Source organism: Gallus gallus, chromosome 1, assembly GCF_016699485.2.
Source record: "Gallus gallus isolate bGalGal1 chromosome 1, bGalGal1.mat.broiler.GRCg7b, whole genome shotgun sequence".
In the NCBI taxonomy this organism is placed as follows: Eukaryota; Metazoa; Chordata; class Aves; order Galliformes; family Phasianidae; genus Gallus; species Gallus gallus.
The window spans coordinates 45979109-45992956 of NC_052532.1; the positions used below are offsets into that span (position 1 = coordinate 45979109).

Genomic DNA, 13848 nt, shown 5'->3' on the forward strand with positions numbered 1-13848 from the left:
TCCTTAGGAAAAATGCTAATACCTTATGATTTCACTGCAAAATTAATTCTAGTTATATTTGAATATTGCTCCAATTTGAATGCAAGTGGAGCACACACTTTTTTTAGATTTATTATAGTATTTTCAGTAAAAAAAATCTTGCCTATGAGGTGATCACACCTTTAGATAGTGTAATTTGTCTTTTTTTTTCTTCACTGATCACTGAATTTACACACTTTTGGTTCTTCTGCTTCTTCCCACAAGTCTCTGTACCTTATCTGCTTGATGAAAAGAAGGAAATTTGTACCTTTAACAGCAGAGAATCCACTGATTCTGAAGTTATGTAATATATAGATGTTCCAATCTAAGACCTTGCTGCCACATAGCAAGTGTCAAAAGGGTCTTCGTTTACTTCTTTTACAGTACTTTTCTTTATCAATTCCCAGTACCAACACCTTATGCTGATGCACATAGAATTGCACAGATACTTTGCAAGTAGTGGGCTTAAGTTTCATGTGCTTGAGGCAGTAGTCCAAAACTGGTATAAATGACAGTGAATTTGTACTTAAGGTAGTAGTCTCTAATCACTCTTTAGGTGTTTAATGTGGCATAGACATGCTTTTTTGCCTTATTAACTGTGTTTTGAATTTGTTAATTATTCTCTTCATAAGATGTAGATATGTTTTGACATTTCTATCAGCTGTTCCACTGCAACCTTTTTTTTAGTTAAGTTGTTCTTCAGTGTTCCTTTCAGTGAACCAACAACCTGTGGAAGTACTCTGTCAATACAAAATAAAACCTACTAATTTTGACCTTCTGTAAATATATAAATACTTCAATAAAAAAATTCCCAAGGATAATGTAACAGTTAAATTACATGACAGTTTTCAAAAAATGTATTGACTATTATAATATTTCAGCAACAATTAATTTCCTCGTTTCTTCCATGTATTTTTCATCTCACTATTTTCTTTGTATGACTTGTAAAAGTTTGACAATAAAGAAGGAAATACTACTAATAATAAGCTTCTAAAACCACACGTACTGTCAGCAGAAGAAAATTTGGGTGACCAGAAACTACTTTAAAAAAATATTTGTTAAGCTTTCAAAATGTTGTCACTCTTTATCATACAGATAAATATGATAATGATTCTTTACTTTGAAAACTTTTAATAGTACATAGTTATGTAGTTATGTACAGTGCATGCATATCTGTTTCTACAGTTGTGGTTTTTTTTCTTTCTTTCCAGAATATCCTACCTGACAAAGAAATACTTTTTGATGTCATAACGTTTCTGTGGCAGAAGTGTAAAACAGGACTTCAGTTAATCCAGATTAATGGAATTGGCAACTTTAAATATAACCACAAATACAAAGCTTCCAAAGTACTCCTTTATTATAATGCATTTCTCTTAATACAAGTATCATCTGCTATAGTAAACCCAAGAAAAAATACTGGTCTCCAGACTAAGTGCATTTTCTTAAGTCAAAATGCAGATAAATCACATTCACTGAACTGTATGTACACTCTGAACAAACTGTGCTCTCATATGCCATATCCAAATCTGAGCCTTTTCCCAGTAAAGTAACCTGTTGTCTGGCAGTAGGCCATGATAGAAATGACAGTAGCAGAAACGTTACAGCTTAAGAGAGTCAAACTGGAACTCAACAGGATTTGGCCCACTAGACAAAGCCACGGCCTTCTCTTGGACTTTTCCTGAGACTGAGAAACTATTGTTGAAATGTTGTCATGTGAAGGATAATTTATGGTTGTTTCTCAGGGATTCCAGTAAACAGTTGATGTAAAACAGAAAGTTTCTGAAAGAGTGCCTTTTATGACCTTGATTTCAAAAAAAAAAAAAAATTATTGACAGATTCACCAAAAGGTAGCTTACAGTTAATGTCCTGTGCATGTACAACAGAACCACTGAGGTATCTTTTACACCGGTTAAGTGGGAAGATATGGAGATAATTGAGTGGCAGATGATCATATCTGCTGCAAGGCTTACTATACTATGACAAAGTATGAATGTTCATAATCTTTTCCCTTTCTAGAGAGATAATAAGTAAGAACTTTATACTTTTTTTTTTTTTTTTAAGTGTTGTTTTTAATGCTTTAGTGCCTTGCATCTTGGTCTGGTGGCACTAAAAAATAGATGTCAAGTACAAGTTGTGTTCAGGTTTATGATTGTATTTAAACAATGTTGAGTGCAAAACCCTACCTACCTCTAATATATGAATATCTTAAAAAATGTTTTAACTCTTATCTTGATCCTGTTTTTGTTCCCTCCTTTTTTAGTGGGTTTATGTACTCTGGATAATAAATGAAGTAATTCTGCAAAGTAATGTAGCAGATACTGATGTTGTAATGGTAGCAGAGATAACCTTATGTCTAACTGCAATATTGGAAAATATGGCTGATTCTGCGAGTAAATCTAAGAAAAAAGCAGGTAAAGCTTTCAACTAAGAAGCGATTGTTTAGAATAGCATGATACAATTTTGTAAACACAGCTTCATGAATAGTCAGAACTAATGAAACCTACTGATTTTTGTCTTATTTCCTACATTTCCAGTTCTCCTGAAGTATTCCCATTTTGAATCACATCTTTTATGACTCACCTTCCCCACATTTCTTTTTACATTTCTCTTAGCCCCTTTGTAGTAGCTTTGGATTATTCTTATGCTCTTTGGATATTGGCTAGACAGAAGGCAGCATGTCCTGTGGCACATTTGGACAGTTGAATTGCTGATTAACTAGTGACACAACAAACAAACGAGGGAAATACTGAGGTCATTCTGAAGGTTTTGCTTTTGTTATGTCATTAATTTGGATCTCGTTTACACACATCTTGTTTTTTATATTGGAATTTAATTGTCTCTGAAGTTGGGCTTGACTGATGTGATTAGGATAATGCAATAATATTAAACAGATTTCCTAAAAAGACCTTACTAATGATGTAGAATATGAATATATGTACACACTTTAAAACTTCTCCTTTGCTGTTGATGTAGGATCTTGTACTATGAATCATTTTTTTCATAATTATTTTACAACAGCTAGAGAGTAGATGTTAAAGATTCTTAAAGCATATCTAGGAACAGAAGAGAATGACAGTACATTTTGCTTTTTTTGAAAGTAACAAAATCTTGGGACACTACTATTCTACTATAAGGTCAAGTAGCTATTGTTTTCTGTTAACGTTGTGAAAATCATACAATTCTGATGGAAACTGATGAATTATCTTTCAGCATATTACTCTTTTTCACTCAGTTTAAGTATGTCTTTTTTATAGGGAAAAAAGGCTGAATGGTTGGGAACTGTTGCACAAAACGGGCTGATGAAAAGCCAGTCAAACTCATAAATAAGCTGAGAAGTCTTTTTTTACTGAGTGAATTCTGAATGAATACAGATTTTACAGAGTTGAGGGCTCTATCTGAGAGCAAAGAAGCTGCTTTCCCTTGTTTGGAAAGGAAGACATGATTCTCATTATCATAAAAATATGACCTTACATACTTAGAAATCATCCAAAAGTTCTATTTTCATTAAAAAATGTTGTGAATTAAATAAAAATAGATTTGGATTGATTTAAAGATAAAATGCCAATGTGGATCATACCATAGTGAGAGGAACTATGGAATGAGTTCAATTTTCATGGGCTTGGATCTAATGTTACTATGAAATATGGGGCATACTTAAAAACACTACTTTACTCAATAATCATATGCTAAATTATTATAATTGTACATAGGTAACTATGGTGTTTAAACTCTCAAAACCTTTTCAAGAAACAGTATAATTAATGGTCAAGTACAGAAGAACTGAATTGCCAAGCTCTTAAATTAGTGGTAAATTTAATCAAACAGTATTAAAGTTGAGCATGTTTCATTTTTACTTTCAATTTTTTTTCTATAAAAAAAGGAAAAAGAAGTGTAATACTCTCCGAAGATGATTCCTGTGACATTCCTGAAATATTAATGGTAATGTCTAATTTATTTTCACTAACACAATGTTTTTGAATAGCGTAAGAATGCTTATTTTCACTTGTAGCATCTTCATAACATCTTATTTAAAATTTTATAAAGTTGAAACCTGCACATAGCAGGGAGGTTGAAACTAGATGATCATTGTGGTCCTTTTCAACCCAGGCCATTCTATGATTCTATGATTCTATGAAATGATTCATACAATAACACTAATGAAGTGGAAGAAAAAGCAAACATTTTTTAAATGAAATAAAATTCATAAATATTTGTGTCATCTTTTATAATAAACAGTAATAGGAATGAAATCTTACTTGAAATGTTTTTTACAGCATGATCATACGGATTTCCTCTTTATACTCTTTCGTGCCAATGCTTAGTAACTGCTTTTAAAGGTTTAGTAACACTTATTATTAACATCACACAGACTTTAGTTTTCACAGTATTTGGGGAAATGTTTAGAGTTGTACTTTTGTTAGTTTGTTTTGTAAGACTGGTGTGGAGCAGATGGAACATCCTTGCTTTGTTCATTGTGTTCAGTGTTCAGCACTGTGCTGGGATGTCAAAGCAAGCAGCCAAAATTTCTTAATAAAACACAGTAAAAGCACCAGTATGAGGATTCAGAAATTTTATCAGTACTATGTCTTAATGCCTACACACACGGAGAATCTTCAGTGCAGTGACAGTCAACTTAAAGTGGTTTGTTTCTGTAATGACAGTGTTTTCTTAATACCTCATGAAACATTATGAAATGACTTATGAAAATGCTGTTTGTAAACTCAGTTCTCTAAGTTCAGTTTCATTCTGCTGTGAACGGGACTCTGTGATATAGTAAATTTTTTTTTGAGATCTTAGGGAAAATCCTAAATTAATTAAAGTTTTGTGTTCATCTCAGAGAAGTCCTACAGAACAACTGCAGCTTGCTTATGAATATCTTGAAAAAACAATTAATGAAATGAACAAGTCTCGCTTAATGACCTTTCTACCAGATGGAAAGTCAATACTTGACGACTGCTGTACAAAGGTAAATTCTACAGAAAGCTGTATTGTAACTAAATCTAGAAATAAATCTAGAAATAAAATATTGGATTTTTTTTGTCACAAAACTCATATTTTCTACTTAGAAATCTTTGCATTATCAAATGAACTTCATCTTCTGGTCTCCTGTAAGAAGAGTATAGAAAGAATAAATCATTGTCTTGGAGACAAGCATTCTCTCATTCAATAATAAACTACAAACTATTTTAGATTCTGCCTTTTTTTTTTTTTTTTTTTTTTTTTGAGATAGATATAATTTGTAACTTTCTCCTGTATTGCAGAAAAATAAATCATCTTCATTTGTATTGTTTGCAGATGTTCATCACTAAAAGTAATTTTGGTTGTTGGAAGGAATATAGATTTTCTAAATTTTATCATTCTATGCCAACTCAATCTTTGTTTCATGGTCTGGTAGAAAAGTAAACCGAAATCTTCTACAGTTTCCTGTTTATTATTAATCCTACATCCTATTGATTATTAGTTTTTGTATACTTCTTATTCATCCATTATCCATACTCTTCTCTGTCTAGACATTGTCCTTCTATGCTTTCTTTTATGATTGCATACTACAGTTCTGAATAATTTCAAAGTGTTTGTCCACTTACTGAAAGAACAGTATAAACATCAAGATAAATGTAGAAAACTCTTTTATATAAGCTCGTGTTTGCTTATTTACCATTTTCTGTTTGCTAGGTGGACTCACATGGCCAGAATTTGAGTTCTGTTCTGGAATGGAGTAATGATAAGACAAGAACAGGAAATAGTTTTTTAATGGATTTACACTTGGAGCTCATTCAAGCTCAACATCGAATAGCTGTGAAACTTCTTAAAATGACACAAAGTAAGTTGCAGTAAAGCTAAATGATAATCATAGCTTGATTACAGTCCTCTGTTAATGCATTTTGTAATACTAATACATAATGGAGTATCTACTTTCCAAAGAGGAGCCAATATAGGGCAATTTGCGTGCCCTATGCTGACAGAAATAGGATATCGCAATTGTAAGAATTTCAGTTTACTACATATTTATGTCTAATCCATAGTGCTAACAACTTCGATTTGATTCCTATATAATTTTCTTTCTTTCTTTCTTTCTTTCTTTTTTTTCCTCAGTTACAATATATTTTCAGTTGCAGTGTCAATAAGAGACACTGTGCAGGTGTTCTTTTTCTGCAATATAGAAAATTTTCTCTGGAGGATTATACTTGGGTACTTCCATAGAATTGTGGAATCATAGAACCACAGGATGGCTTAGGTTGGAAGAGACTTTTAAAGATCATCCAGTTCCAACTCCAGCTCCCAGCCATGGACAGAGCTGCCACTCACCAGATGAAGCTGCCCAGGGCCCCATCCAACCTGGCCTTGAACACCTTTAGTAATGGGGCATCCACAGCTTCTCTGGCAGCCTGTGCCAGTGGCTCACCACCCTCTGAGTAAAGAATTTCCTCCAAAAATCTAACCTAAATTTGTCCTCTTTAAGTTTAAAGCCATCCCCCCTTGTCCTATTACTATTTGCCTGTGTGAAAGGTCAATCTCCCTCCTGCTTATAAGCTCCCCTCAAGTACTGGAGGGCTGCAATGAAATCTCTTCAGAGCCTTCTCCATGCTAAGCAAACACAGCTCCCTCAGCCTTTCTCCATAGGAGCAATGTTTCAGTCCCCTGATCATCTTCATGGCCCTTCTCTGTGGTCTTTGTAATCTCAGTTTTTACTCCTACGAAGTTGTTGTTATCTCTTCAGCAGATATCCAACTCCTGCCAACTGCCTCCTGCAAATAATGTTACTTCGTCTTTCATTCTTGTATTTTTTTTTTTTTAATTAAAAGTTATTATAAGCTTGACGCAAAGGAGTTTCCCTATGAACTGCACTCTATGATCAGACAAGATCCCTCTTTTCGTGTGATGTTGGCATAACTTCTAAAGTTGCCAGAGCATAAGGGAGGGACAGGGTTACTGGCATGGTCTTTCCAATAAGTTCTCCTTGAACCAACATAAAGAGCACATGGTGGAACAGAGCTTTTCTACAGAGCTATGTATTAACCCTTCTTACTGAAATATTTTCAATGGCACTATCAGAATTAATTACTCGGGATTTGCTTCCTGTATAGGCGTTCAAAAGGATGGCAAAAGTCTTAAGTCTAGCAAGTATCATGTGAAGAATAATGAAGATTCCCATTATTTAACAGGTAAGGCCTATTAATTAAGATTTTAGGAGTATAATAAATGATTACTGCTGTTTTATAAATGTCTTAAAAAATCTATTTTACAGAGGCAGATATAATGGGAAAAATTAAAAAGAATAAGCTATCCAGAGCAATCTTTTTAATGGAAAAAGCTGTACAGATGTTCCCTAAAGACCTAAGTACTTCTTCCCAAAGGCAGCTACTGAAGGTAATAAAAAAAACCCACAATATCGCAATTTTCCATGTTCTATAAAGTTAAGACTTTATATGTTCTATAAAGTTAAGACTCCTTACAAACAGAACAAAAATTGAAGGAACTCTAGGGACAATTAGTGTTTTTGGCAACTTCTGTTGCCAGATCTTCCCTGAGAAACTTCATCATGGTGAAAAATTAAAGGGACTTAAACTAGAAGACAGGATATCCTCAAATTTTGTGTATATGTGCAGATTACAGGAAACCTGAAAGGGCTGACTGTTGTTTCTACACTTAATCACCTAGACTTTGCCATTTTGTACACTTCATCACCTATGCCTTGCCAAAATGTCATGAAGGTTTTGGTCTTCTCACTGCAGCCTTCAACATTCTTCTTTTCTAAAAATCTGTAAGTTTTTTTAGATTACTATGTCTGGTGAGAATGACATTAGCTTTATTTAAACTTATTAAAAAACATTTTAGAATGTGGAAATTTTGGAATTTATGGAGGTTAAAGGTAGGTTGTGCATGGGTTCCCTCCAAAGTCTTCTAAAATCAATGGAAGTGGAAGCCATGTAATTGCTATGTGCAGGATGTCCACACATTTTTGGACTAATGCTAATAGATTATGATGGCAATTAGGATCATCAGTCAGCTTTCAGCTATCTCTGGCTAACCAAGAGAACTGACATAGCCCTAATTATTTCATGTCTGAATCCTCCTCTCTTTTCATTATTTCTTTTCTTTCTAGAAGGTGAATCTTCAAAAATGCCACAGGTAGGTCCTCAGCTCTCCCGTAAAGAAAAGTTGTTTATCCTTTTTCATTATCTTTTTTGGAGCTAATCACTCTTCACCTTAAGCTGCTTATCATCATTAGTTGTAACTGACTTTTTTCCTCTAGATACTTTCAAAATTGAAGATGCCTCATCCCTGCCTCTTTCAGACACCACTCTGCAATCACTTTATTGTACAATGTAAAATTAATCTGCATATGTAAGGCATACTCAACATACCATTCATACTAATTTAAGATCTAAGAGAATGTGAAACTATAAAAATTTCTCTATGTAGCAGTGATTTTTTTTTCAGATAAGATGTTTTTCCGAAAACAATTTATTACATCTGCTAACTGTTGTTTTAATAGTTTTTCTCTTTTGTTTTAATTTAAATCATAGGAGGCACTAACTTTAATTGAGCAAGTTGAAGCTGAACAAAGTGCATTGTATCACAGTCTCAAAGAATTTATGAGCAGCAAGAAAAAAAGCAAGATTCCTCCTCCTCCTCTATTACTTTCTAGATCACATTGCTCCATGACATTTAAACCTGCCTCATTCTCCTCAGATGTTCAGGTAATGTTTTTCATAATGACTGTGGAAGAAATATATTAAATAATGCATGAGAGAAAAAGTTGTTTCAGCAGTGCTGTACCATCAGAGTTTTCTCTGTTAGTCTCAAGAAGATTATGTTACCCTGACTTAATTAAGTATGCATTTTTTATATCCTGTGATTCAGTCATGACTCACTGTTTTGATCTTCACATTTACATTGAACTTTCTTTATCTCACATATCATCTTTGGTTTTTCTGCTTTATAATCCTCATTTATTATAATTGTCAGAAGTTCAGTCTTTTTCTAGGGATTGACATATGCCTAATCACTCTCTGAAGAGAAGGAAGACTGTTGATTGATGTGGTGCAATGAAGTACCACAGTCAAAGTTCTGTTAATGAATTGCCAATATGCCATAGCTCAGGTAGAAACCAGAAGGTATCTTTGGAGGGTTCTTTAGTCCACACTTTTGCTCAAAAGAGAGTCAGCTGTGAAATTAGACCATGTTGCTGGGCTCTGTCAAGTCCATTCTGAAAATCCCTAAGGATGGAGACTGCACAACTTCTGTGGTCAGCCTGTTCATGGAGAAATTTTTTTCCTTACGAAAAACTGGAATCTCTCTTGCTTCAATTTAGGACTGTTTTTCATTATCTTACCATGCACTACTGTGAAAACCCTGAATACATCTTCATAACCTTCTTGTAAGGATTCAGTGACTCCTGATATATTCACTGAAGCCATTTCTTCTCTGGACTGAATAAGCCCAGCTCTCCCAGACTCTTCCTGCAGGGCTAATTCTCCATCTCCTGAGCATCTTGCTGGTCCTCTCCTGTAATCACTCAAGTTAGTTTTTCAACATCTTTCTTACTGGAATGGTGGGGGCAGGAGGGAACCTGACTGTAGTATCTAAATGTAGTTTAACAAGTTCTGAGTAGTCAGAGATAATCTTCCTCAATTTCCTAACTGTATTTCTATTTAGATAGCCCAGTATGATTTCAGACTGCTTTGAGGTCATGGCACACCTCTGGTTCATATTCAGCTTTTTGTCCAGCACAACTTCCAGAACCTTTTCAGAAAAGCTGCTCTTCAACATGCCAGTCCCTTGCCTATATTCTTGCAAGAGATTGTTCCTTCCTAGGTGCAAGACTTTGTGTTTGTTGTTTTTAAATTTCATGAGGTTCTTCTTGGTCCATTGATTTGGGAACTCTATGTCAACCCTGCCCTCAAGGCTCAAGGTATCAAATGTTTCCCTCAGTTCTGTCATCATCTGCAAACTTTCTAATTCTTCTCAGGTCATTGCTAAACACATTGAACGAGAGAGGTCCTGGGATAGTCTCATGAGTGCTCTGCTTGCTACTATCTTTTGAGTATGAATGCTTAACAACTACTCTGAGTATGATCTTTAACTGTTATTTTACCCATCTATCTTTTCATACACTCATGTCATCCCATCTTCGTCATAAGAATAATAGAAGACTGCTGAAAGCCTTGCAGAATCAGCTGCCTGATGGAAAGGGACCTTGGTGTACTGATGGACAGACGGCTGAATATGAGCCAGCAGTGTGCCCAGGTGGCCAAGAAGGCCAATGGCATCCTGGCTTGTATCAGGAATGGTATGGTGAGCAGGACTTGGGAAGTAATCTTGCCCCTGTACTCGGCACTGGTGAGGTCTCACCTCGAGTACTGTGTTCAGTTTTGGGCACCTCAGTGCAGTAAGGACATTGAGGTGCTGGAGCAGGACCAAAGAAGGGCAACAAGGCTTGTGAAGGGCTTGGAGGATATGTGCTACAAGGAGCAACTGAAGAAAGTGGGGCTGTTTATTCTGGGGAAAAGGAGGCTGAGGGGAGACCTTATTGCTCTCTTCCAATATCTGAAAGGTACTTACAGCGAGAGCGGGGTTGGTCTGTTCTCACTGGTGACAGGTGACAGGACGAGGGAAAATGGCCTCAAGTTGCACCAGGGTAAATTTAAGTTGGATATCAGGAAAAATTTCTTTACAGAAAGGGTTGTTAAGCACTGGAATAGGCTCCCAGGGAGGTGGTTGAGTCACCATACCTAAATGTGTTTAAAAACATCTGGATGTGGTGCTCAGGGACATGATTTAGCGAAGGGGTGTTTGTTAGGGTGATATGGTTAGGTTGTGGTTGGACTTGGTGATCTTTAAGGTCTTTTCCAACCTGTGCAATTCTATGATTCTATGATTCTAAGGTCCTGGTAAAGGCCAGCTACTCTTCTTGCCTCATCTGTCTCATCTGTAAATCCAGCCATTTTGTCCTAGAACTGATCATGGTGGTGTGCAATGATTTGCCCTTTGTAAATCTATGCTGACTGTTCTGAATCATGTTATTCTCCTTCATATGTCCAGAATACCCAAACAGGGTAACGTGAAAATTTCACTAGTTGCAGTTTTCCCGAAGGAGAAATTTTCATAGTGATTTTGCAAGCTACTTTAAAATAATAGCATGCTTTGTAACATGTATAAAACCTATAGAAATATAAATTGTAGCAAGAATACTAAGCATGCTTCTGTGAACAGTTGTTTTAAAACTTACAATTGAATTGCAGCTTGGTTAGTGAATTTCAAACAAAATGATTAGGAAAAAGTCTTTCATTTTTATTCCTCTTGCATGTAAAATTAAAAAAAAAAAAAAAGATACTCCTTAAAGTCTGAGTGTTCTTTATTAGTAACTGTTAAAGCTTTTATTTTGTTTGCTATAGGGCATTGAATATAATTCATTGGGCCACTAGATGGTGCAATGTGATTATTATTCTTATAATTTGAGACCATTATTTTAGGATTTTTTTTTTCCTAAAGATATGTAGCTGTTAAGCAAACATGAAAAGTAGTTTTTTAGTGATAAACTTATTACCTAGCATTGGATGGATATCTAGTATTAATGGATACCTAGTATTAAATGAAGCATATATAGTTTTTGTATTGGAAGTCAAAGTATCTCTAAAATTTCCTGATATTATAGCTACTCATTTGCTGAAAATAATCTCCTTTACTTCAATATGAAAATTTGAAAAAATAGTCAGGATTTGTTACAAGACAAATCACATGTAACATGAGAAAAATGAGCATTCCAGTTGTTCAGATATTTTTTATGTTGATAAATGATCTCATCTGTCTCACCTGAGGTCTACTGAAAACAAATTGATTTAGTACAACTTAGTAGAAGTTTAATGTAAGAGAAGTTACTGAAATCCATCTGCCCAGTTCTGCAGAGCTGCATCAAAATGATAATGTTTGGTTTCAGTGGACATGTCTGATCAAGGTATGCATGCTCACATTCTCTCTTGATTAAAGATATAGAAGAACTAAGACTGATACACCAAATGAGATTATCAGCAACTCAATGGCATGAAAAAACCATTTATTTCAATAGAAATTAAGGACATGGACCTTTTTGAAAATATTACTAGGTTTGTGTGTGCATTTCTGTTGCCTTCTTTTAAGGATTTTTCCTCAAATGATTTGCTGAATCAGAATGAGATGTCAATTTTAGAAGAAAATCAATGGAAAAATCAAATAAGGGATCTTTATTAATTTACATCAGCAAGATGACTTCCTGAGTTTATACTTTGGGATGTGTTTGAGGTATAGGATAGAACAAGGTAGGAGACAGGAAAATGGAGTCATCTGCTTTCATCATCATTGTAGTATACTTGTTTTTAAAACAACTCATTATGTCGTCATTTTCTTTAAAGGTTGCATGGTACAGTATTTTGGGCTGTGTAGCAGGAGAAAGTAATACGAAAGTAAGATTAAATAACAACAAACTTCCAAATGCTGGAGAAGAGGTAAGACAGAGCTAAAATCCATTCATATCATTCTCTCATCCTTAAAAACCAACCAACCAACCAACCAACCAACCAACCAACCAACCAACACTAACACAACAAACAAACAAAAACTACAACAAAAAAGAGCCCCCCCTCCCCCCCCTCAAACACACATCTTTTAAAAGTCTATATATTTATGTCTTTTTTAAAATTAGGTAACTAGCAAAGTCTTTGACAAACAGTTTTAAATATTTTTAAGATACTGAAACTTTGCTAGGTGGAAGGCATGATATATTCTGGAAACCTTTGATAAATAAGGAATTAAATGCTTTCAAGGACTTCATGTCAAAGAATTCTCTACACTTCTGTAATAACTTTTTTTTTTTTTTGGTGTGCATGTGTGTGTTTTGTTTTCTTTGAGAGAGCTAAGAAATAGAAAAGCAAATGAATGTTTCTGATGTATTTATAGTGTACCTTGGATGTTATTCTGTTTTCAGGAAGTCAGAAAAAGATAAATTTTAACATGTTGGTTAATTTTCTATCATCTATCAGCTATTTCTCCATAGTGAGAACCTGTCTTTCTTAATTCTGGCAACGAATAAATCCTTCAATAATCTGTGTGTTCAGACATGGCTGACTTCTGTGTTCATGTGTTTAGAGAACTTGAGCCATCCTCTTCCCTTTTCTATTATATGCACCTGGCATGTAAGGAGGAGAGCCACATGCTTTTTCTCTGGAAGCGCAGCACAGGTCAAGAATGTCTCCAGTGTGATCTCTGCAAGCATGCACACTCATAGTGTAAATTTGGAAAACTATATGTAGTTTATATATATAGATGTATAATTTTTATATATAGCAATCTCTTGGACAAAAGGCCTTTTAATTAACTTTTACTCTTAGGTTATGTGCTTTGTACAGCCAATTGCATTTCAGAGAGAATTGATACTTTTCTCATTCCATTGTTTTCTCATTGTTTTCAAGAGCTCAATATTGTGTGGAAATTATGTGCTGGTTGTATTTCGGTTGTATCCAAGAATATTAAATAAATGGTTTAAGGACAAAAGCTTAGAGTTTGAGTTTTGTTTCTGACATACTCTGAGGATGTAACCCAGAAATATTTTTATTCATAGATACTGGCTGATGGAAAAAGCCTCTTGGAGGTACAAGGCTTAGATCCCAATGAGAAATACATATTTGCTGTTGCAGCATATTCTTCTGATGGAAAACTTATTGGTGATGCTATTGGGGAAACAACTAGGCCAATCCTCGCATATCCACCTCTTTCTGCTACTACCGTTCGAGCTTATCTAACTCAGGTAGGATTAGAATGTTTGGTAATAAGCTTTAACTTGGTTGTAATTAC

The 13848-nt window shown here is 34.7% G+C and overlaps 1 protein-coding gene across 5 annotated transcripts in view; it reads left to right on the forward strand.

Moving 5' to 3' along the window:
* Positions 1-13848, forward strand: part of CFAP54 (cilia and flagella associated protein 54) — a 104116-nt gene that overhangs the window by 25695 nt on the left and 64573 nt on the right. For all 5 annotated transcript variants that reach the window (XM_003640365.6, XM_040672104.2, XM_040672111.2 and 2 more), the window contains 10 exons: positions 1230-1364; positions 2279-2429; positions 3899-3957; positions 4856-4984; positions 5692-5839; positions 7104-7181; positions 7265-7386; positions 8547-8720; positions 12411-12503; positions 13616-13801. In XM_003640365.6, coding sequence (XP_003640413.3) covers positions 1230-1364; positions 2279-2429; positions 3899-3957; positions 4856-4984; positions 5692-5839; positions 7104-7181; positions 7265-7386; positions 8547-8720; positions 12411-12503; positions 13616-13801 — 1275 coding nt within the window. The remainder of the gene's footprint in view (positions 1-1229; positions 1365-2278; positions 2430-3898; positions 3958-4855; positions 4985-5691; positions 5840-7103; positions 7182-7264; positions 7387-8546; positions 8721-12410; positions 12504-13615; positions 13802-13848) is intronic.